Genomic DNA, 24,301 nt, shown 5'->3' on the forward strand with positions numbered 1-24,301 from the left:
GGGGTGATTCTTTAGTTATTTTCGTTGTTTATCTCGTACATTATTTTTCTTCTTTTTGAGAATCTTTATTTTTGTGAGTAAAATTTGCCTTTCAGCATAGCCAGCTGGTTTTTTAGCTCTAGCTGGGGGCAAAATCTCTCTTAATGTAAATACAGATTTCACATCACTTGTTTTAGTGTCATTTTCACTATTTTCATTTATTTTATTATTTTTTCCATCAATAGCACATGTTTTATTCCTTAAAAATATGTGTATCACTTTCATATAGCTTTTATAAATTAAGTATACATATACCTATACACACATATACATATATATATATATAATAGAGAGAGAGAGCCTAAGTTTAATGATACTTTGTTTATTATGAAATGAGTTTTGACAATTTCATTATTTTTTCCAACACCCTAGAATTGATTATATGTATCAACTTCATTGCTTTTACTACATTTTGGTCTTTCTATTCTTAGTCTGATTATTTTCATTTTCCTTCTTTCTTTTAACTTTCTGTTCTAAGTGGAAGAGGCAAGTTTACTGTTTCACTTTTACTAGTTTTTTACTGTGATCAGAGTCGTGCCCTCTCTTATCCATTAATTGTGAGGCTTTCATTGTTCTGAAAATGTATCTCTTGTGTGCTTGTTTTTCCTCTCCCTCTCAAGCATTTTTTTTTTTAGAGTATGTTTAATGTCCAAACAATTGGGCACATTTGTTTTCCTTTCATGGTTGGTTTCTGCTTTTACCTGGCCTTTTTCTGGGCAAAAAATACATATGACAAGGGATAAGGTGTGTAGGAAGCCTGCCTTTTTCATTTGCTTTTCCTTTGTTCTCAGAATCTATTAATCAATAAGAAAGCTCCCTGACTATGTGAAACAGAAGTCTTTCTCTTGTCCTTACCCTTGGTTGATCTCCCATTGCTATTTTAAAGTGTACTTTATAACTTCTCTATTTTTTTCTTGGTGTATTTCATCTCTTACATTCTGCTAATGCTTTTCTTGAATTTCCATGTTTCTTTTACCTATTTTGTCCTGTGTTGTAACACAAAGATTCAGCAGCAGCATTTTGGGGTCGCAGTCCTTTGTATTTTATCATGACTGCGCTGCCTTGGTTTTCTCTCCGAGTGCCTTTGAATTGCTCTGTCAGCTTTTCCATGATCATGTGAACATAGGGACACCATAAAAAGGGAACCAGATCAAGCATCAGACATCCAATTGGCAATCCTGATCCTGTGGCTTTTGAAGGGGTCACCTCTCTGAGGTTCTGTTTTTGAAAAGTGTACCAACTTTTTAAAGGGTTACAGTCAGGGTCAGTTGAAAAGGTGCTTTGTACATATCGAAAGGAGTTGCCAAGAGGGTGTTACCACCTGATCCCAGCTCAGCTTCCGGACTGTTCACCCACAGAGTCTGATCTCGATTGTGCCTGGTTTAGACAGGGTTCTTCAGCGAGAGAGAACTTGTAGCATGGATGCATGAGAGGGGATTTGTCAGAGGAACTGACTCATGTGATCACGAGTGCTAAGAATTTCCACTACAGGCCACCTGCAAGCTGGAGACCTTAGGATGCTGATAAATTGGCTCAGGTCAAGTCTGATGGCCAAAGAGTCCAAGGGACCATTGCTGTAAGTTCTGCAGTTCAGTGGTTAGAGAAGATGGAGTTCTGGTATCCAAGGGCAGGAGAAGAGCATTCCAGCTCCAGGAGAGAGGAAGAAAGTCAATTTCACTTGCTTTTATGTTGTCTGGGCCCCTTCCCACATTGAGATGGGATCTTCCCCTACTTAACCCACCAACTCAAACACCAGTCTCCTCCAGAAGCCCCCTCACAGACACATCAAGAAATGATGCAGCTGGGCAGGGTGGTACACCCCTGTAATCCAGTTACTCAAGAGGCAGAGGCAGGAGGGTCAAAAGCGAGACCCTGTCTCAAAATAAAATAAAAAGGGAGCTGGAATGTAACTCAGTGGTAGAGCACCTGACTAGCATGTGTGAGGTCCTGAGTTCAGTCCCCAGAACCGGGGGGTGGAGGTGGCGGGTGCAGTGGCACCAGAAATAATGCTTTCCCAGCTAGCTGGCTTTGTTTTTTTTTTTTTAATCGAGTCAGGTTAACACCTAAAGTTATCCATCACTGAACCCTTGTAGCAGATTGCTATGTTGATTATTTAATATGCAATCAGAAGTTAGTCTTTTAAGTTGTTTTTGTATTTAATATCTGTCATTTGTTGAGCTTTTATGGTAATATTTCCTTTCTTTATTTGTTTTATAGTATATTGGCAGCTCATCAACGCTAATTCTGATATTTACAACTTTTTTAGCAAACGTGCTTTGGCCAAAACCAGTTTCATTTTTGTCTCTCCTTCAGGCATTTAATTAACTAAATAAACCCTTCTGGGATCAGAAGGAGACTCTGCTTCCTTTCTTCATCTCTCCCTTGCCTCTTCTCTGTAGTAAGAACCACAGAAGGTTCTCAAGACCTTTCTGAAATTCTGCTTTTACACCACAGGGTCCTCAAAGTCTCTCCCCTATAGTGACTGATTTTACTATCATTTTTGCTGCCTTTCAACATTATATTTCTAATTTACTCTCTAACAGGCATACCTTCAGATTTTCAAGAATCTGATTCTCTCTTTTCCTGTCCCCATCTGTGGGTCTCTGTGGGTGGAATGTCCTGGGCCCTCTACCTCTTTCGCTCGTTCCCGTCTGTGTGAGTTTCCCAGAGCTGCCATAACTAAATGCCAAAACCTGTGTGACTTGAAGCAGCAGAACTTGTTTCTCTCACAGTTCTGAAGGCCAGAATGCCAAAATCAAGGTCTGGGCAGTGTTGGCTCCTTCTAGGACTCTGAGGGAGAATCGTGCTGCACTCCCCAGTTTCTGGTGTTGGCCAGCAATGCTTGAGCCCCTTGGCTTGTAGACGCATCATTTCTGTCACATGGCCACATTCTCCCTGTGTGTCTTCACATCGTCTTCTCATAAGGACACCAGGCATATTGGAGGAGGGCTCATCCTAATAACATCATTTTAACTTGATTGCCTCTGTAAAGACCCTATTTCCAATTAAGATCACGCTCTGAGTTGCGGGTTGGGATGGGGGACTTCAGCATATCTTTTTGGAGGGACACACTCAACCCCTCACACTAACCTTGCAGCCATTGCACTTAGCCTGGGTTCACCCTCCATAGGCAGCCACATGCGCCAGGTGAACAGCCAGTCAAGTTTCAATGTCCTTCTCATCCTTTTCAATGTCCCCCCTCACCTTGACAGCCTATTTCCACCAGGTGCAGAGACTTGAAAACTAGGTGTTTAGAAGTCTGTTACTGAGGATTTGTCTGGGGTCAAGGTCAGGGCACAGCCTGTTCTGGTTCTGTTGGAGTCTTGGCATGCACAAGGAGGTGGGGACAGAGCTGCTGTCCCTGCATTGCTCATTCTCTGTCCAGCTGGATCCCTCTCACTCAGAGCTGCTTCCGATGGTCTGGGTTCCCCACTTGCAGACTTGAAATTTACCCCCAACCCATCAGCACGAGTGCATAGACCCCTTCTTCAGCCATCATTTCTTCTCTTCTGTCATTGATTGGTCAGGTGACCTGAGACAAGTCTTCAGACACTGTCACGGGATCTGCAGCTCTGAGCTTCTTTATTTTTAGTGTATCTTTGGTTTGTTCTTCAGGGCTTTGAGTGAGTTAGTTCCTTTTAGATTTAGACCAGTTGATTTGGCCCCTTCTCCAGCTGCTGGTTAGTTCTATAAAAATAACTCTTGTCTTAGTGGCTGACTCAACAAGGAAAAAGTATCTTCCGTCATCCCAGGAATCTTTGCTTACCTCCAAAAGAAAATCTTGGGATTTATATGGACCAGGGATTGAAAAATAGAGTATAGAACATTCTGTTTATTCCTTCCTTTTTAACATGTGTGTCTTAATTGAATAGACATCGATTGACTTAGCATTAGTCTATCCCTTTGAGGGATTTTCAGCCTCTAGGGGGGATGGTTCTGACTATGTTTAGTTACCCACAGATGTCTAGCACAGACCAACCAACAGGAACAATGAGCTGGGAACAGAGGAAGAAGAGTTATGAGTTCAGCATTATGGGGTTGGCAGAGACATGCTAAGGAGTGAACATCAGAACTCCACCCAACAAAATCGGGCAGAAGCACTCCTGCCTGTCCCAGGAGCCAAGAATTCTTTTCTGTGTTCAGCCTGAATCTCCAGAGCTTCAAAACCAGTCTAAAAGCATTGTGGACTCCAGCCCCTTGATTAACCATTTTTTCTTCCACCAATAGGGTTTAACTGACATTAAAACATAAGAGATGTCATTGTGACCAGTACCACTTTATGTCCAGTGACATCCAGAAGCATTGTGTCAGGACAGATAATTGCCTTTTTGAACTGCCAGTTCCACTGTCCAGCAAGGAGGCCTTCTCCAGGCTTCACTCTCTGTAAGGAACCCATGGCCCTTAAATCCTTCTTGAAACCATCCCAGTCGCTACCACTGCCTATGAAGACAAGCTTTCTGAGTCACTATTCTGGGTCTTCTGGGGAAAGAGGTACTTCCTTTTATTTAGCCTGACATTTAAAGGGCTCAAGCTGGAAGACAAACAAGAGCACATTTTCCATCTGTTTACACAGGGGTGGGTGTGGCTGGACCATTACACTGTTGAGTTGGTGGGAGTCTGCAGCCAGCTGTCTTTGATTGTGCAGTTCAGCCTTCATGGACTGCATTGTACAATGGCTGGCTGCACTTCCTCAGAACCTTGTTTGTTGTGATTATGCCTGGACTAAACACAAATAAGCAGTGAACACTTCAGGGCTTGCTGGGCCTGTTTCTGTGTCAAGTGCATAGACATGGTTTTAATTGGACATTCTCTCTCCTTTCTCCCTGGCACTTTGTGAACACTTGGGCACCCTGGAATGCCTGTACACCAGAAAGATAATAAATTATGTAAACCAAAGTTTCCAGACCAACTCAAGACCAGGTAGAAGTCTTACATGTTTTTCCACCTCCGTCTAACCCAGATACCATTTCACAATGTGCCTCTCCCAAGAGTGTTGTCATGTTTTCAAACCTCTTCTGCCTTTTCCCACTTCTCTCTGCACTTGAGTTTATCGGATGTCAATCATGAAGAAACCCAGCTGGGTAGGACCTAAAAAGAGCTCTAGGACCTTTAGCAGCCTCTGCCTCCTCCTCTTCTTGGCCTCTAAGGAAGCCATTCATTCTTTTTGGTGATTTTCTTCTGATAGAATGGTCACCCCAAAAGAAGCATGGAAGGTTTCCATAAAGTGTTCTTTCTTATCTGGGTGGGTCCACTACCACTATGCACTCATACGAGTCCATGAAGACCAAGGAACCCTTGAGCTAGAGCAGCCTGAGAGACACATATACCCAGGTCTGCATGCACACATCTCTTCCCTCTGGACCCTAAACTCTCTGGGTTTTGGTTCTGTCTGCAGCAGCTGCAGCTTTATTTCCACCCCACTGCCTACCAGAATAGTTAACACAGTACTTGAGCAGTACTACTCAAGAAAATATTGTTGGATATATGAACTCAGTGACCCTATTCTATAAGGGTAACAGACACTGTGGTTGGGGTGAAAAAGGTGGCCCTTGAAACAGGGTGTTGTGGTTTGAATGTAGTTTGTCCCCCAAGAGTTCATTTGCTGGAGACTTGGTTCCCAATAGAGAGGTATTAAGAGGTGGTGGGACCTTTAAGAGGTGGAGCCTAGTAGAAGGTGTTTAAATCATTGGGAGCATTCCCTTAGAAGGGATTAATGCTGGTCTTGCAGGATGAATGAGTTCTCATCAGGGTGAGTTGTTATTTATTTAAAAAAAAAAAAGCATACCTGACTCTCAAATCCCTCTCTGGCTTCGTGCTGTGTGAGTCCCTTCCTCTTACTCTTATATGTTCCACCACTATGATGCCCTCAGCCATGTTGTGATGTAACCAAGGAGACTCATTAGAACCAAGCAGATGCTGACAACCATGCTTTTGAATCTTGAAAAATGTAATCTAAATAAACCTCTTTTCCTAAAATATAAAATACCCATACCCACATATTTTGTTATAGTAGCATAAGATGGACTAATACAAAGAATTTGCAGGAATCATAGGATTTATATAGGAGAGAGAGTTGTGAAGTCCAGGGGAGAAGAAATGGAGCAGGGTGCAGAGGTGGGAAGTGGGGGAATTGTTTAGCCTTCATCACAGAACACACAGAGACACAGATCAACCCTGCCCCTAGCACCTAGGAGTCCTTGCTGACTTAGGGACACCCACCAGCTAAAGGAGGCAAGCTCTCAGGAGACTTTGAAGTTTCTCTTGGCTCCAGGCCAAGCCAACCTTGTATTTCCCACATGGTCTTCCCATCTCTATCCTTTCTGTCACCCTGACAACCCTATTCCAGGGGGAACACCTGGAGCCCCAGAGCACCTGGCAGCCTGGCAGTCAGTCCCTTTGTCACATGGAACAGTTACCAATCCACATCCTTTTACCCCCTCACTCCCAGCCTGCGAATGCCAGGGTTGGGCCCACTTTCTGAGCCTACTTTCTGAGCCCACTTTCTGAACCCTGTGGTTGATTTATAAGAAAGCAGTGCCTGTGCTTTGATAAGCAGTTCCTCTTTGGCCTGGATTCCCCTAATCTAAAAGTGCCCATCCCTCAACTTCTTTCACCCAGAATCAATTAATCCCACAAACAGCAGGAATGCAGAAGGCATCTCTGTGGGGCAACTATTGCTCTTGGCAGGTGGAAAGAGGCTGTGGAGAAGATGGTGAGACCTGAAGTTGGAAACATGGGTTGGGGGGAAGATTGTGGAGGCAAGAGGCTGCATGGGAAGGAGTTTGGATCTTCTGCTAAAGGCAAAGTTGGGGTGGGAGAGAGGCTGGAGGGATTTTAGCAGACCTGATATTTTAGGATGATTGATCTGTTTAGAGCTATGTAGAAAGGATGGACTGCAGGTCTTGGGGGCTGTGTTCTCTGTAACCCACAAACACTTTAGTGTCTGCTGCATGGTACACATGATGTGGAGCCATAAAGGAAGTCCAGAGCATGGGAGGTGTGCTCTTCAGGTCCTGATTGACTATGCCACCTGTCAAAGCAGGGAAGACCACCCTTAGATTGAGTCAGTGCAGCAGATTCAGTGGGGAAGTTAATAGAGGAGAAGTTGAACTGGATGAAACCTGGGAAAGTGTCCACCTCCGCTACAAGTTGCCCAGAGCTCATGGAGTTAAGCAAACCAAGGCTGAGCCCTGCTCCTGATGGGGTTCAAGGCTGCAGCTCCAGGTAAGAAGACAGGAAGTTACCACTGTAAGGTGTATCCAGAGCAATCTCTGTGCTCAACTCCCAAGGATGTCTAGATCATCTGTGTCACATTTACTCATGTCACAGTAACAATCAAAGTCTTTTCTTGTTTATTCTCTTTGTCTTGCAAATTTTTATTTATAAAACTTTCAACAGACACCTAAAATCTGTTGTCAAAGTTAAAAACCAAAACCAGCTTCCTGGTTGGTTTTGAAACCTCCTTTTCATCTTGCGTTTGGTTGCTGTTTCTGTTTGGGTCCAAATTGTTTGATGTGGAACAACCACCATGGCCATACAGGGTGAGTGGAGGAAGTTGGAATGCAATATGGATACCTTGGCTTGGTGTCCAGCTGTCTGGCCCCAACTCCCAGGACCTGGGTATGTCTCTATGAGCTCAGGATGGAGACGGCCATGCCCTGCAGAAGGTTTTCTTTGACTTGGCTTTGCAAAGACTGCCTGGTCACCTTCCTCTCAACCTGTTGCTGAGTTGACTGTTAGACTTACCCTAAGACTCCCCGTGAGGAGAGGCCACAGTACTTTGCAGAATCAGCAGCCAGAAAACACCCTGGGTCCAAAAGTGACTTGGACGTTATCTGACCCCAACTGCTTATTTAATAAATTAAAACCAACCATACCAAAGTAAAGGGTGGTGCAGATATGAATTAATGAAAGGTTAAGAACACCATGTAGCTGAGTTTGAATTAAGGGCATCAGAACACACTCATGGTAAACATAGAACTGTGTCAGATCAATGGACTGAGAAGCACTGACACTCCAGCAGTGACAAGCACACCTAACACCCAGATCATGGTTTCTAATTCCATTTTCCACTAAAGGAAATCAGGTCTGGTTCCAGGGATTGGGCTTAGCCAGCATAAGAAAGTGGAACATCTTATTTTGCTAGGAAGTAAGGAAGCACCCAGAAACTGATAAGACTGTCAGAGGAACATAGGAGCCCCCAAGATGGAACTCCCCCTGGACAGACTGGGGACAACTTGGACATCAAAAGAAATAATGATAATGATGAATTATAATGCTTCGAATTAAAAAAAAAAAAAAAAGAATCCATGAGTCCAGAATGACATTTAAATGTGGTGGGGGGCACTCTTGCACAGAAAAGAATGCCAGATAATAAATGTAGAAGTGGATGTCGTTTGGGGGAAAAAAAATCAAAGCTTTGCAACCACCATTGTTTTAATTGATCCCGACCAAGATTGACAATGAATGTTAAATCCACTGGGTGCAATGATGTAAGTGCAGAGTGCTCATAGTGTCACAATATCACAATATTCACATAGTGTCAGAATATCACAGATATTACATATTGTATGTTAATCCCAAAATGTAAAATGTACCTTCACAAAAGAGAATGGATACCATCTTTTTTTTTATTGTAAACAAATGGGATACATGATGTTTCTCTGTTTGTACATGGCATAAAGGCATACCATTTGTGTAATCATAAATTTACATAGGGTAATGTTGTTTGATTCATTCTGTTATTTTTCCCCTTCCCCCCACCCCTCCCACCCCTCTTTTCCCTCTATACAGTCCTTCCTTCCTCCATTCTTGCCCCCCGCAACCCTAACTCTAACCCTAACACTAACCCCTCCCACCCCCCATTATGTGTCATCATCCACTTATTAGCGATATCATTCGTCCTTTGGATTTTTGAGATTGGCTTATCTCACTTAGCATGATATTCTCCAATTTCATCCATTTGCCTGCAAATGCCATAAATTTAAACGGATACCATCTTAACCAAGGACTCCCAACTTGGCAAGTAGGATCCCATGACATCTATTGCCCCCTGGTGGGAGTCAGTGGGAAGGACTCAACATTATCTCCAAAATGGTACATCTAAACTTGAGGAACACAATTGAGTAAATTCAGATTATGCCATTTTTCTATAAAGACTAACTGGAATGGCTTGGAAAATGGCAATGCCAGTGTCGAAAAGTCACAAAAAGGCATGAGGACTATTCCAGATTGAAGAAAAGTAATAGGACATGACAACTAAATACAGTGTATGGTTCTTGATGGGACCTGGGATCAGGACACAAAATAGTCATAGAAGACATTTCTTGGATAACTGGAATATTTGAATATGGACTAGAGACTTGATAATATTGATGTCACATTTCTTGAAAATTATATGCTCATGTGTGAAAATATCCTTGTTCTTCAGAAATATGTGCTGAAGGTTTTAGGGGTGAAGCATCATGGTGTATCATTTACTCACAAATGATTCAGCAAGCAGTGAAGTATGTGTGTGTGTGTAGAAGAGAAAAAGCAAGTGTGACAATATATTAACAATTGGTGAATCTAGTTTTTAAATTGTTTTCAAACTTAAGGTAAAAGGGAAGAACGGAGCTGGGGTGGGGGTTGGAGCCTCATCATTCGCTTGGTTCAGACCCAAGCTTGAGGAGGTGTGGACCCAGCCTTTCCAATCCCCAGGATTTGGCTGCGACTAAGACAAGTACACACCGCCATCTAGTGGCCATATAAGAATACCTCCGCTGCTGCCAAATTTTGAAAGCCAATTTATCCCACCATTGGTACTTTTCCCACAGTCCCTGTGGGTTCTTAAATTTCCCATTTGCGAAGCACTAATTTTTGTTTATATTTCTGTTCCTTTAATTTTCCGTTACAGATTTCCAGTTGCTTTGGAGAAACAAGCCAAAAAGCAGATTTCCTCTCCTCAGAGACCTAATTGAGCCCCAAATTCTTTGATAATCAAAAAGAAAAAGTCCTGCTCATATGTATTTAACCAGATCTCTTTTGCCACCCCACACCAGAAAACCACTGGACTTTCTGACTTCCTCCTGTGGAAATAAAACAAAGACCAACTAAAGGAGAAAAGTCTTTACTCTGGGCTTACCACATTCAGAGAGTCTGTCTCTGTCACTTGCATGTGGCAGTCTCAAAGCAGGAGAGGAATGGGAAAGCAACAAAGGGAAGGCCCCCTGTGTGCCTGGACGGGGGGCCGTTCCTGGGGAAGCTGGAGGTGGTTCACAGGAAGCAGGGCATACCATAGGATTGGTTAGGGAGCATATTTGACTTTCTCTGGTTGGTCCTAAGTCTGAAGTAGGAAAAAAAATTAGAGAAGTTATTAATAAAGTCTTGACCATTCTGGACTAATGGTCATAGAAGTTATCGTTTAGTTCACCAAACTGGCATATCTGCATATCTGACTTGCAGCCAGCTAGCTTTCTGGGCTATTTATTATAGCTACAGGGGTTGGTTTCCTCAGCAGTTTCCTGTGGATTTGGGTCAGAGTTCTGTCTTCATATATGGTGTGGCCATTGGAAGCAGCCGGTCCACAAAGCATGCAATGTGTCCTGCCACAGTGAGGGCAGCTGCAGACAACAGCTGCCCTAATCACAAGAAAGAGAGCCCCGAAAGAGTTCAGAGAGCCAAGTTTGGGTCCATAGCCTGCATTTCCAGTCTGGGAGAGGCTCCTCCATGCCTTGGTGGCCTCCTTTGCACACAGGATGATTGCTGCTATGCTCTTGCCCCAACTGGGACCAGCCCCTAAAGGGTTGGCTCTGAATACACTGGCGCCCTCTGGAGGCTGGAGAGTGAGTTGATGTAACTGTGCAGAGATTACCTTTCGGCAGCAGGTGCAGATCAGAACAGACACTTCTCTGGTGCTGGCCACCATGGCAGGGACTGGGGAGACTAGATAGGCATGGTCCCAGCATCTTAGGCTGTGTCTGGGGTGGGCACACAGACACACTTGATTGACCCTGCTTTATTTCACACCGACATTGATCCTGGACTCACCACTTGACTGTGCTTTTCCTTTTTCTCCAACACCAGGCACTTCGTGTGAAATGGTCCCATCTTAGGTTGCCCTGGGTGGATCTCGACTGGCTCATAGACATCTCCTGCCAGATCACGGAGCTTGATCTTTCTGCCAACTGCCTGGTTTCCCTCCCCTCGGTCATTCCGTGGGGACTCATCAACCTCCGGAAGCTGAATCTCTCAGACAACCACCTGGGGGAACTGCCTGGCGTGCAGTCATCAGATGAGATCATCTGTTCCAGGTGCGCCCTGGTTGCCACCCTGGTTATATTTTGGGGTTTTGAAAACAAAAGTTCTGTCTGAAATGAGAAGAGGAAGTTGTAGCTATGGTTATACAAGCTGTAGGGAGCAGGGGAACCAGGTCCATGGTCCCTTTACAGGTGAACACAGAGAGGCAGCCTGGCCCAAGGTACACAGCTCACTCATGGCTGTGCAGAACTGCCTGACCAAGATAGGCATCTTGATCCTGCACAGGAGTCAGAGGATGGCGACCAGAAGCTTCCTGGGTTGCATGAAAGGGGAAGGCCCACACTTAATCGATTTCTTTAGGATACACACTGTCAAGGCCTTGTTCCATAAAGGATTTGAGCTGGTTGCAAAAGCTGAGGTTCTAAATGAGGTAAGAGGAAAGAACTTGGGGGTCAGCATGTGGACCTCACAAGTGAGCTTTGCACACTACAAACTTAAAGGGCCCGGGCCATCTGGGCAGATAGGCAGATCTGCAAGGGTCCAAAAGATTAAAAGCCCTTCTCTGTGGTCTTCAGCTGTCAGGGCACCAGCTCACTTTGCTGTCCATGCATCTGAAAGGTTTTAATCCCTGTTGGTCAGCAGGATGAGGGTCCACAAAAGAAAAATTTAATTTTTCTTTATGCCAAGCATGGTAACAGTTAACTAAATGAATAGAAATCATATGCACTATCTTTCCAGCATGCTCTTTAACCATGTGCAGGGAGAAAAAGAAAAAAGTACACCTTGTTTATGGAGAAATATGTACAGTGGTGTTTTACTCTTTCTTCTGCTGCCTTGATTTTTTTCTTCCCCAAACACAGGCTACTTGAAATTGACATTTCCAGCAATAAGTTGTCCCACCTCCCACCCGGGTTCTTGCATCTCTCAAAACTTCAAAAACTGACAGCTTCAAAAAATTACTTAGAAAAACTGTTTGAAGAAGAAAACGGTATGTTTTATCATCAGTGACCTGATATAATTGTCATTTTTTTCTTGACACAGATATTTTTACCAATTCATGCTTTTTCTTCCCCTCCAGCCACTAACTGGATTGGGTTGCGAAAGTTACAGGAACTTGATCTGTCTGACAATAAATTGACAGAGCTCCCTGTCCTCTTCCTGCACTCTTTCAAGTCACTCAGTTGTCTGAATGTCTCCAGAAACAACCTGAAAACATTTCCAGAGCCCTGGGCCTGCCCGTTGGTTAGTATCATGAAAGCCACAGTCAACTCTGCATGTCACAGGAACCTCACAGAGCCTTCTCTGTTCATTCTCTCTTCATCTCCTTGGTGGCTACCCTGGATATGAGAACTGTCGCTCCCATGTTGTAGCTGAGGATGCTGTTACTCAGCATCCATGTTACTCAGCATTGCACCTAGGCGAAGTGTCTCAGGCCAGCAGCTCATCTGTAAGCCAGCCCTCTTGGCTCTGGGTTCCAAAGTCACACAGCGACACCCCCAGAGCTTTCCAGAACAGCAGCTTACGCGCTGGCACAGGAGGATAGTTCTGCCCACAAAAGGGGGTTCAGTTCTTTTTCCACAACTATAAAATAAGACCAAGAAACAATCTACATTCACAACCCTGCCAACTAAATAGTGTTTTTGTTTCTTGGGAATTTTTCTTGTTAAAACAAATGGAACATGGAGTGGCATAAAGAATATTTGTGCTTTCATGCTGTTGGTTTTAGACCAGGAAATTCTCCATCTCTCGCATTAACATTTCTAGTTTGACCATATGTGTGTGGGAAACCAGTTTCTCTCTAGAGCGTGGTTCTGAATTGTTCCATTATTTCCCTGGACAATGGGCCGGATGTTCTGAAATGAAGGAGAAGGACTGTGAGCCACCTTCGTCTCCCCAGGAAACGCCGTTCCCATCCCTTCCTTGGAGCAGGGGCAGGACAACAAGGGCAAGGAGAGTTCATAGCCTCTTTCCCCATGCTGCTTCGCATTTATTACAGAGCCCTATTATAATGGTCTTGTTTTGAACATCAAATTTGGAAGCAGTCTTATAGGCCCCATTGCATTGAGAGAGCTAATTAATATTCGTTTTCTTTCTCATCAAACTCCTAGAAATGTTGTAAAGCATCCAAAAATGCCCTGGAATCCCTGCCAGACAAAATGGCTATCTTTTGGAAAAATCACCTCAAGGATGTAGATTTCTCTGAAAATGCACTGAAAGAAGTTCCCCTGGGACTTTTTCAGCTTGATGTAAGTCTAACATCACTTTATTTCTCATTTTCAGCTTTGGTGAGAAAAATCACACCACCTCACAGTGAAACCTGTGATTTTCCTGAGACAAATAAGGAAAAAAGAAAAGTGAAGGAAAAATTTAGCTATCAAAAACACACATGGTTAGGAGCAAAGACAGGAAGGTGGGGAGAACATGTCTGTGGATACAGCTGTGCTAGGGTGGCGGGAGGATGGGGTCGTTTCCCTGTGTTAATTAGCTTTCCATTACTGTAACAAATTCTGAAGATAACCAACTTATAATGAAAAAAGGTTTATTTGGACTCACAGTTTTTGAGGTACCAGTCCATAATTGGTTGGCCCCATTGCTTTTGGGCCAATGGTGAGGTGGCACATTGTGTGAGGGAGCTTGTGAGGGAGCAAAGCCAGTCTCCTCGTGGTTGATACTAAAAATGAAGAGAAAGAGGAAGACAGTAGGGTCCCACTATCCCCTTCAAGGAGACACCCTCAGGGACCAGAAGGCCTCCCACCAGGCGCTCCCTCTTTTTTTCTTTTAATAATTTTAGTTGTAGATGCACACAATACCTTTATTTTATTTATTTATTTATTTTTACATGGTGCTGAGGATGGAACCCAACGCCTCACACGTACTAGGCAGGTACCCTACCACTGAGCCACGACCCCAGCCCAGGCCTTGCCTCTGAAGGGCTTCACTGCCTCGCAGTAGTACCGTGGACCGAAGAGAGTCCAAGCCTGTAACACATGGACCTGTGAGAGTCATTCCAGATCCAACCTACAATACTCCCAAAGTCCAACATGGAGACCCAGGGCGCTCAGCACCACGCTGCTTCCCCCAGAGGTGATCCTGTGTGCACCAGGCGGGTGCCCCTCCCAGGAGAGGTCCACCAGTAAGGTGTCGCTCAGAAACCCTTAACCCTGGGAGGGGCTCCAATTCCTTTCCTTCTGTGAGGATTACCTCTCACTGATTTCAAGGGAAGCCCTTCTATGGATACATTGTTTCATCTTCTCTGTCTGATATGATTTCATGAATTTTCAGAGACTATATATTTGGGATCCTTGTAAAGGTGAACTGGCTGCAACCATCTGGCTGAGTTTTGTTAGGGAACTGACTGGCTTTTCTCCTTGGACTAGCCTCCCTTTTCGTGTTTGACCCCATCTTTGCTTATCGCTCGCTCATTCTCTCTCAGGCCCTCATGTTCCTGAGGTTACAGGGAAACCAGCTGGTAGCACTGCCACCTCAAGAGAAGTGGACTTGCAGGCAACTCAAAACTCTAGACCTCTCCAGAAACCAACTTGGCAAGTAAGCAAGAGCTCTCTATACCCCTAAAGGTGTGTGTGGCCACAGTTAAGCAGACCGAGGGATGATGCCTATGTCAGTCAGCTAAGGCTGATACCACAGGCCCCGGCCTTAAACTACACAACCAGTTGTTCCCAGTCCTACAGGCTGGAAGTCCAAGTTCAAGGTACCAGGGTTGGTTTCTCCCGAGGCCTCTCTCCTTGGCCTACAGATGCTATCTTGTCCCTGTGTCTCCAGGTGGTCTATCTTCTGTGTGTCAGCATCCAAATTTCCTCTTCTGATAAGGACACAGTCATACTGGGTCATAGGGCCCCACTCTTAATGAACTCATTTTAACATTATTGCCTTTTTAAAGACCCTATATTTTCAATATCCTTTATTCAAAATCATTGGGTCTTTCAGATTTGGGACTTTTTTCAGACTGGAAATATTTTCATATACATAATGAGATGCCCTGAGGAGGCAACCCAAGTTAAATTACAAAATTTATTTATGTTTCTTATATACCTTATATGCATCACCTGAAGGTAATCTTGTACAATGTATTTAGTATGCCTGCGTTTTGACTTCAACCCATCATATGATGTCAGGTATGGAATTTTCCACTGTGACCGCATATTAGCACTCACCAAGTTGGGATTTTGGAGTGGTTTGGACTTCAGACTTCTGGATAAGGGTGCTCAACCTCCATCTCCAAATCCAATCACTCTCTAAAGTCCTTAAGGGTTAGGACTTCACGTATGAATTCCAGGGGACACAATTCAGTCCTTAACAGTGACTCCATTTCCTAGGCAAGCTCTTCTCTCACTTCAGCCTAAACTGTAATCCAAAAGACAGAAGTCTTTACTGACCACTAACATATATATTGGTTGAAGAAATGTACCCACCCCACCACCTTCCAATAAAAGGTGAAGAGTGGGGATTGAACCTAGCCCATCCTTTCGGTCCTGAAGAGGAGCCTGTGGGTCATTTGCTGAAGGTCTTTTCTTCAGCATCTCAACAGAACATAGACTCAAAGGGAGCTCTCTCCTGGGATGGGAGCGGGATGTGCAGTATATCAGCCCCTGGGATGTGCCAGGCACAGCACACACTCACACCTGCCTCAGTGGAAAAGCCCGAGAATGGAAACCACCAGTTATGCTGGGGTTAGATCATCCTTTCTAAACACCTTTCCAAAAGCCCCCAAGCTCCACGGCTGTATATGGGCTGCAAGGAGCCTAGACACCTGCTACAAGAATTTCCTGCCTTGTCCAAGGATCACTATATAGTCTCAACCAAAATAATAATGGGTTTGTTACACTCTCCTTAAATTTTGATTCTTGTCACCCTCCTCCCACAGAAATGAAGACGGACTTAAAACAAAGCGTATTTCCTTTTTCACCACCAGAGGCCGCCAGCGTTCAGGGACTGAGGCAGGTGGGTGCTGGTGGGAAGAGTTGGTGTACTGAGCTGAGGCCCAGCAGGGTTGCCTGGTTCCCTGCTCCACAGAGCAGGGGAGTGGCCTCATCGGCTTTACCCTTCCGTGCCTGTTGGAATGCCAGAGATGACCATGGATGAAAAACCCTCAGGTGAAAAGTACCGGTTACTCATGTCATGTGCATGCCATGCCCATGTCCTGAAGTCCTGGTTTCCTGTTTGAAGTCCAGGGATGCTGGTAGCTATCTACTGCGTTCTGAGTACTGCCCTAAACAGGTTACAAAGATAAGGTGTGGGCTGCAGTTCTTCTTTTGTACATGAAGAAACCAAGTCTCTCAGGGTCTTAGTCACCTCAGACTACCATAACAAAATACCATAGCTTGGATGACTTACTCCACACACATTTATTTTCTCACAGTTCTGGAGGCTGGAAGACTGAGGTGGGGGTTCCAGCATGGCTGAGTTCTAGTGAATCAGGTCTCTCTTCTTGACTTGCAAATAGCCACCTCCTCACTGTCCTCATATGGTGAAGAGGGCTGGAAGAGAAAGACAGAGACTCTGGACTGTCTTCCTCCTCTTATAAAAATTTTAATCCCATAATGAGGGTCCTCATGACCTCATCTAAACCTAATTGCTGCCCCCAAAACCCATCTCCAAATTCCATCATATTGTGGGTCAGGGCTTCCACATATGCATATGGAGGACATGCTTCAGTTTGTAGCACAGTGTTGACTGATTTTCCAGGTAATGTGACAGAGATAGATTTCAGTTCAGGATGGTGGGAGTCCAGTCCTGGGGCTGGGAGACCAATGCTATTAAGTCCTTCTTGCCATACTGTAGTATCTTGCAATGTCCACAGGTGGCCACAGCCACCCTTGGCCCCACAGGCTGAGGCTAGTCTGAGGTTGTGGAAGAGTATGTGGTCTTCCCCCACACATCAGAAACAGAACTTTGGCTAGAGTTTTTGCACTGGTTACTCAACAAGGCCAGTTTAGCACAGAGGGTAGGGAAAGTTCTTGTCTGTTATCTTCTAGGAGGTGCCAGGGAAGGTATGGACATGTCCGTCATGGTAAAGAGCTGGCCCTCCTTTTTAACCTCAAGGCCAAGATTTTTTTTCCTACACCTATTCTTTTTTTTTTTTTTTTTTTTTTTTTTATTGTGTACACCTATTCTTTTTAATATATTTTTCTTTTAGTTGTAGATGAACACAAGTCCTTTATTTTATGTATTTATTTTTATGTGGTACTGAGGATCAAACCCATTGCCTTACATGCTAAGCAAGCTCTCTACCACTGAGCAACAATCCCAACCCATATTTTTCTTTTTAATCAACATAATAACTGCCTACATATGAGGCACAAGGTGACATTTCAGTATTTGTATACAATGTGTAATGATCAGATCAGGGAAATTGGCATATCCATACCACCAACATTTATCATTTCTCTGTGATGGGAACATTCAGAATCCTCTCTACTAGCAATTCAAACTATACGATTAACTGTTGTCAACCATAGCTGTCCTACTGTGCTGTAGAACATTATATGTCATTCCTCCTGTGAGTACCCTATAACCACTAACCATCCTCTGCCCACCTCTCCTTCTCTACACCTTTCTCAGACCCTGGTAATCACTTTTCTGTTTTCTACTTCAATGAGATCTACTTTTTGATCAAAGCTAAGACTTCTAAAACCAGTTATACTCAAATATCCCTCAGGGTGCTGTCTCCTAAAACAGAAGCCAATATTTAGGTGTTTTAAAACATAATATAACTTTCCCCTTCAGTTTCATAGATTGATGTTCACAAGTATAGCTGGTGTGAGATGGAATTGTCCAGAAAGACCAGGACATATTTGCAGGAGGTGAACTAAATGGTCTGTTCCTCTGTTGCACTTTTTGATGGGCTGGTGTGCATGTGTGTATACACGTGATATGCAAATAGGTCAGTCGCACATAAGTGTGTGTGTTTATATATGATTGAAAAAGAAACATGTTATCAGCAAAACAGTAGGAGAGTCCAAAACAGACTTAAGTAAATTCAGTCAGCCAACTGTGTCTATAGGTTCCATATCTGTGAGTTCAAATCAATCATGGATTGGAAATATTAGAAAAAAATTGCATCTGTCTTGAACACATACAGATTTTTTCCTTGTCATTACCCCTTAAGCAATACAATATAAAAATTATTTACCTAGTATTTGCATTGCATTAGGAATTTTAAGTAGTCTATAGTTGACAAAGTCAACAGGAGAATGTGTGTAGGTTCCACGCAGATGCCACGCCTTCACCATTTATATAAGAGACTTGAGCACCTGCAGATGTTGGCATCTGCAGACAAATCCTGAATCAATACCCTACAGATACTGAGGGACAACTGTGAAGGATTTTAATATATGATGAAGGTAGCATTTCAATTTAATGGAAAAGAACGTTTTGCTGTTTTAATAAGTAGTGTTGGTATAACTGCCTAACTAGAAGGAAAACACACTAGATGCCCCCTAGCTTACCTCAACCACAATCCTGTCCATGTGGATAGCAGATGTAAATGAAAAAGAAAAAGAAAAAAAATAACATTTAAGAGAACATACATATAATACAGAGGTGATAAAGACCTTTAAAAGCTAGCTGGGGAGTTGGGAATCATTTTTTAAAAAATCTTTGGCTTTGTAAAAGTTGAAAAGTAAAAGGTATTATAAACAAAGTCATCTTTCAAATAGAATGAAAAGAAACATTTACAACAGAAATTGTTGCAACACAAATTGGCATACTTCCCTAAGATAGAATGAATGCTTACCAATTGATTTTTTTTAAAAAAATCCCAATAAGTAAAAGAAAAAAAAAAAAAAATAGAAAAAAGGGGAGGGGTAGGCAACAGATATAAGCAGTTTGCCGAAAAGGAATCCAGACGACCAGGACACAAATGAAAAGATCCTTCACCACACTAATAGAGAAATGCAATTATGAATTTCATAACTGGTTCCTTTTTTAAATGAAGGGCCTTAGGACGTCAGAAATTGAGTGCAGACAGGGATCTTACTTGGAAGAAAAGAAAACAAACACCATCTTCTCGTTGATGCCAAACAGGGTGATGGGCGTGAAAAGAGGAGCTTGGATGGATCTTGATCCCACAAGCCACTGCTGGCAGGTTGAACCCTGTGTGTTGGGAAGGGACCTTCAGTTTAGAAGTGCAGAATCCCTTCTAGGACCAGGAGGATGGGTGCTAGGAGGTGGGCCCTCACTCAGTAGAACCATCCACTCCCTTGGGAAAGTACCAGAGAGGAAGATCACCGTACATATGACAAGTTCCATAGGAACATGTACCCATTTTGGAAATTGACTTTGCAGGTGACCCACAAGACCTTGTCTGGGGAGCCAGACAAAGAGGCCACACTCCCCGGGAGGTTGCCTGACTGAGGTGGGTTGTGGCTTTGGCAAATGACAAAGGCCTCTTGATTTTTTCAGTTTCTTCTAGAAGATTGAGGCCCACATCTGAGTGAAAAGAAGGCAGGGGGGCCCCTTGTGAACCCTTTTCCTCAGTAGGGTTATTCTCTCAGGGATGTTGACCCTGGGGTAAAGAATTATCTATAAAAGACAACTTGTTTGCAGATGGATAGTAAAATTCCAGAGAGATTTACGTACATTCAAGTGGTCATATTTGTGCAGTAGCCTCATCCAAAAATAATTTGGATGGCTGTTTTTACGGTAAAATTCAGACCTGCAGAGTCATAAATAACTTATGAATAAATAATTACAGTTCATAAATACCTCAAGCCATGCTCTCGCCAGCCCAGTTTCCATCGTTTTCCACGCTGGGCCAGGAGGCGTGTGACAGGTGTTGCCTCCATTTGGAACAGCAGCTCCTCATTCCACCCATCCGTTCCCCAAAGAGGCTTCATAAACACCAGGGGAAACTTCAGAATTGGAAAGCCCAGAGGCCAGGTGTTCAGAATGTTCCCCTTCTCTGGGAAGAAAGCGAATCTTTCTCTTAATGAATGTTTTTCCGTTAAAAAATGTGAATTAATGTAGGCTGACATTGATCATTCCTTTTCCTTAAAGAAAAATAAAAGAAACCTTTTTGGACATATTCCTGTGGTACAAGGTCTAGTACAAAGCCATCTTTAAATGTCTGTTGCATCTGTATTTCCACAGGGGCCCCTACAGTGAGTCTCATTGTCATTGCAGCCATCTGGGCACATTTTCCAGGCACTGAGCTTGGTATTTCACAGTCCTCTCTTCCAGAACATTCTCTGAGGTTAGGTTGCCCAATTACTATTGATACTATGGCTCCATGTGTGGAGAAAAGCCGGGGGCGGGGGAGGGGGGGGAAGTTGGTAATCAAAGGCAACCAAACGTGTGGCTTCAGCCCAACAAAAGAATTCTAGCTTCTTCATTTTCTGCATCTGGCAGGGAACTCAGGGAGGGGACTTTGAGGCACTCCTTTTATCTCAAATTCCCTAAGCTTCCGGACAGTATGAAGACACTTAGAGATTCTGCAGAAATCTAAACCTCTGATCCCCATTAATGTCCTTTTCCAAGCTCTCTCCCTTCCCCCACTGCACGTTCTTGCTCAACGCAAACACTCGGGTGCCTTGGAAACAGCAGATTTGACGTGATTTTAATGGTAATCTCATAATTAGCCTAATTAATGAAGTCCCTTGAATACTAAAGAGTTGACTGGTTTTTCAGTACCATCTTAGGCAACATAAAGACAGCCCACAGTGTTATTTTTTAGTTAACTAGGTTTATTTAATTGAAGAAGTAATGCATGTATATCTGAAAACAGAATTTTCAAACATTATCGAAGAGCATAGGTTGAAGAGTCAATCTTCTAATAAGACCCTCTTCCAGAGGCAATTGTGGAATTTTATGTTGCTAACAATTGTGTTTTTATCTGTAATATTTATGCATATACATATGTGCATGCGTGGTATGTGTACATGCATATAACACTCTGTGTATGTGTGTGTGTATGCATGTCTGCAGATGTTTTCTGACACAACAATAAGCCTTCTAGAAATGTGGTTCTGCACTTTGCTTTTTCAATTCATCACTGGCTCTTGAGTAACACTTCATGCCTACACGTGTGACCTGGCCCCTGCTTTGTAATACTTACATATTATTCCATTATTCATTAAACCAACTCCCTGTGGACATGTCACTATAAAGGGCACATAGGTTGTCCTCTCTCTGTTGTTGCAAGCAGCATGCCACGAAGCATCGTTGTCACATCTTTGCCACACACACATGCAAGGATGTCTGCAGAATGAGAATTGCTCTGTTGGTGAGATGAACATTGTACTCTGATGGAAGAAAGTCCTGTGGAGCTTGTGTGGGTTTACATACCCACCTGGCCTCCATACTGTAATGGGCCAGAATTATTTAAAAATACACAGACTGCTTTTTCTTGTCTTTACAGCGTGTGTGCTGGAATTCCCAGCCTTCCTAAGCGAGTCTTTGGAAGTCCTTTGTCTGAATGACAACCACCTTGATGCAGTCCCTCCATCCGTTTGCCTGCTGAAGAGCTTGTCAGAGCTCTACTTGGGAAAGTAAGTGCATGATGAGAGCCAGCCTGCCAGCTCTGCCCCCAGGGAGGCAGTTTGCTGTCACTTAAATTGCCTGGGGACCAGGCAGAAGGAAGCTGTCTGTAGAGGCAGTAGTGGGGTTTTCAGCACAGGGCATGGGCCAGGAGGTGGGGGAGAGAGAGACAGAGACATTGATATGTGCTTCTGCTACTTTATTCAGGCTGCAACGAGAACCACTCCAGCCTCATCCTAGCTCTTACTCAGCACTCACTGTGTGCTGGATACTGCTGGAGCTTTTAGGCTGTGTGTAAAATTTAATGAAAATATGAAGTACTATATTAATATTAAAGATGTGCTGCCTTTCCTAGAGGAGGCAGTAATCATCTTGATGGCAATGTAATTAGTAGAAAAGAGGCGGGAATTGGAGGAGAGGGGACCCAGTTCTAAGTTGCAGAGACTTGGACTTGCAGAAGACAGGAATGCCATTTCTACCACTAAGCATCCAGGGAAGAGAGACTTTGGACTCTGTATTCAAATGGGATACCTGGAGTGCAGGGTTTGGGGTGGAAGCCAATGGTGACCTCTGCAGGCTGCAGAGGCTGATGGGAGCTGCGTGTGCACACACATACGCGTGTGTGCATGCACATGTGTATTCTTTCCTGGTGGGCATGTGCACCCTCAGCAACCCTGGCATTCGAGAGCTCCCTCCTGAGCTGGGACAACTGGGCAACCTCTGGCAGCTGGACACTGAAGACCTGAGCATCAGCAATGTGCCTGCAGAGATCAGAAAAGAAGGTAGGACATTTCTGTCCTGTCCCCATAGCATCACCTCCTTGGGAAAAAAAAAAACCTCAGGTCCACCTGCTAGGTTCTAGAGATGGAAACCGTGGGTGGCCCATGGGGCCCAGCTCCAGCTTCAGGGTTTGGAAGATGCGATGGAATTGTCCCTAGGGCAATAGTTACCCAGGGTCATCATAATGAGAGTGGTCAGGTAGTAAAGCTGTGATCTCTTAGGCAGCAAGTACATTGTCCTTAGATTCTTAACTTTGACACTTCATTGCTGGGGTGAATGGTATGGCACCCTCTCTCCACCAGATTCAATCATCTGCTATTAACTATTCCCCTAGAACGCATCAGAGGCATTCCCTCACAACAGAACTTAGCTTCTTCCCTTTATATGTTCCCTTTATATGTTAGCAATGAAGTCCACTCTCCCCCTTCATGACTTTACAGGTCCCAAAGCAATGCTGTCTTTCCTGCGTGCTCAGTTACGGAAAGCAGAGAAGTGCAAGCTGATGAAGATGATCATCGTGGGTCCCCCGCGCCAGGGCAAGTCCACCCTCCTGGAGATCTTACAGACGGGCAGGGCCCCCCAGGTGGCCCACAGCGAGGCCACCATCAGGACCACCAAGTGGGAGCTCCAGAGGCCAGCAGGCTCCAAAGCCAAGGTCAAGGATGGTTGGCGTGCAGTGTCCCCGTGGGTGGGAGGGACACTCACAGAGGCTCTTCTTTCTTCCCAAAGAGCCCAGGGTTTTTCAGCCTAGTGTCCAAGGCCCAGGATGTTTGCAGGGGTCACTGTGTGATGTTCCAAACCAGCTTTGCCAAAGGCAGCAAGTCACTTCTTGATGTGACCTTGTAGTTTCTCTACTATAATTAAGTCGAGGCTCTGGGCCAGTGATCCTTAACCCTGGCTGTCCATTAGATTCCTTTGGGGAACTTGTAAAGGCACCAGTACTCAGGCTTCACTACTTTTTGGGCCCAGAGATTAGATTCAAATGATCTGGGTTGGAGTTCCTCCAGGGCTGAGAACAAAGTACCCCTGCAGGCAGTGAAAGATGAGCATTTGTCTGTCTCCTAAAGAGGAAGCTGAAAAAACAAAAAACCCTGGAATGAATGCTCTGTCCCCCATGATTTCTGCCTTCACCCCAAGTTCTGAAAAGTCCTGTGTAAAATAAAGCCCTCACTGAACCTATCCATCATCCCCTTTTTCCATTTAGTACCAGGCAAACAGAAATGAACATTTTCTTATTCTTGAAAGAGACAGAAGAACTTGTTGGATGTGGCGGGGGCAGGGGTGCTCTCCCTCCCTGGGACGTAGCAGCAGGCACTTAGCTCTTCTCTGTGCTTGGGTTAGGAACAGTGCCATCCTCAGCTGCTGCCTGTGTTTTTCTGCTGCCCTGTGGTGACCCGGGATGGAAGGTACAAGGAACTTGCCCTATGAAACACTGAAGGGCCATGTCCAGTTGTGGCAGGATTTTGTCCAGAGCCCCCATGCACAGGGCCAGCTAGAGACGGGTCTCACTGTAAACCTCTTTCCCAATCAGGGAAAACCAATTCAAGAAATGAGGCATTTAAGGTGAATGCACATTCTAACACAAACTCAGAAACTGGTCCTCTTGAAAATGGAGTCCCTGGGACTGGGCTGTACAGAGCTCATGCATAAGGTGTGCGAGGCCCTGGGTTCAGTCCCCAACTTGGAAAAACAAAAGAATAGAGCCCTGTCTCTTATGGTCAGACCAATCAGATCATTAATACTAGGCCCA

General features: G+C 44.2%; 1 protein-coding gene across 1 annotated transcript in view; it reads left to right on the forward strand.

Moving 5' to 3' along the window:
- Window positions 1-24,301, forward strand: part of Lrrk1 (leucine rich repeat kinase 1) — a 143,404-nt gene that overhangs the window by 77,272 nt on the left and 41,831 nt on the right. The window contains exons 7-15 of the mRNA XM_047541288.1: window positions 11,104-11,330; window positions 12,138-12,265; window positions 12,356-12,519; window positions 13,386-13,523; window positions 14,711-14,823; window positions 16,160-16,236; window positions 21,653-21,782; window positions 22,441-22,553; window positions 22,992-23,206. Coding sequence (XP_047397244.1) covers window positions 11,104-11,330; window positions 12,138-12,265; window positions 12,356-12,519; window positions 13,386-13,523; window positions 14,711-14,823; window positions 16,160-16,236; window positions 21,653-21,782; window positions 22,441-22,553; window positions 22,992-23,206 — 1,305 coding nt within the window. The remainder of the gene's footprint in view (window positions 1-11,103; window positions 11,331-12,137; window positions 12,266-12,355; window positions 12,520-13,385; window positions 13,524-14,710; window positions 14,824-16,159; window positions 16,237-21,652; window positions 21,783-22,440; window positions 22,554-22,991; window positions 23,207-24,301) is intronic.

Source organism: Sciurus carolinensis, chromosome 2, assembly GCF_902686445.1.
Source record: "Sciurus carolinensis chromosome 2, mSciCar1.2, whole genome shotgun sequence".
Classification (NCBI taxonomy): Eukaryota; Metazoa; Chordata; class Mammalia; order Rodentia; family Sciuridae; genus Sciurus; species Sciurus carolinensis.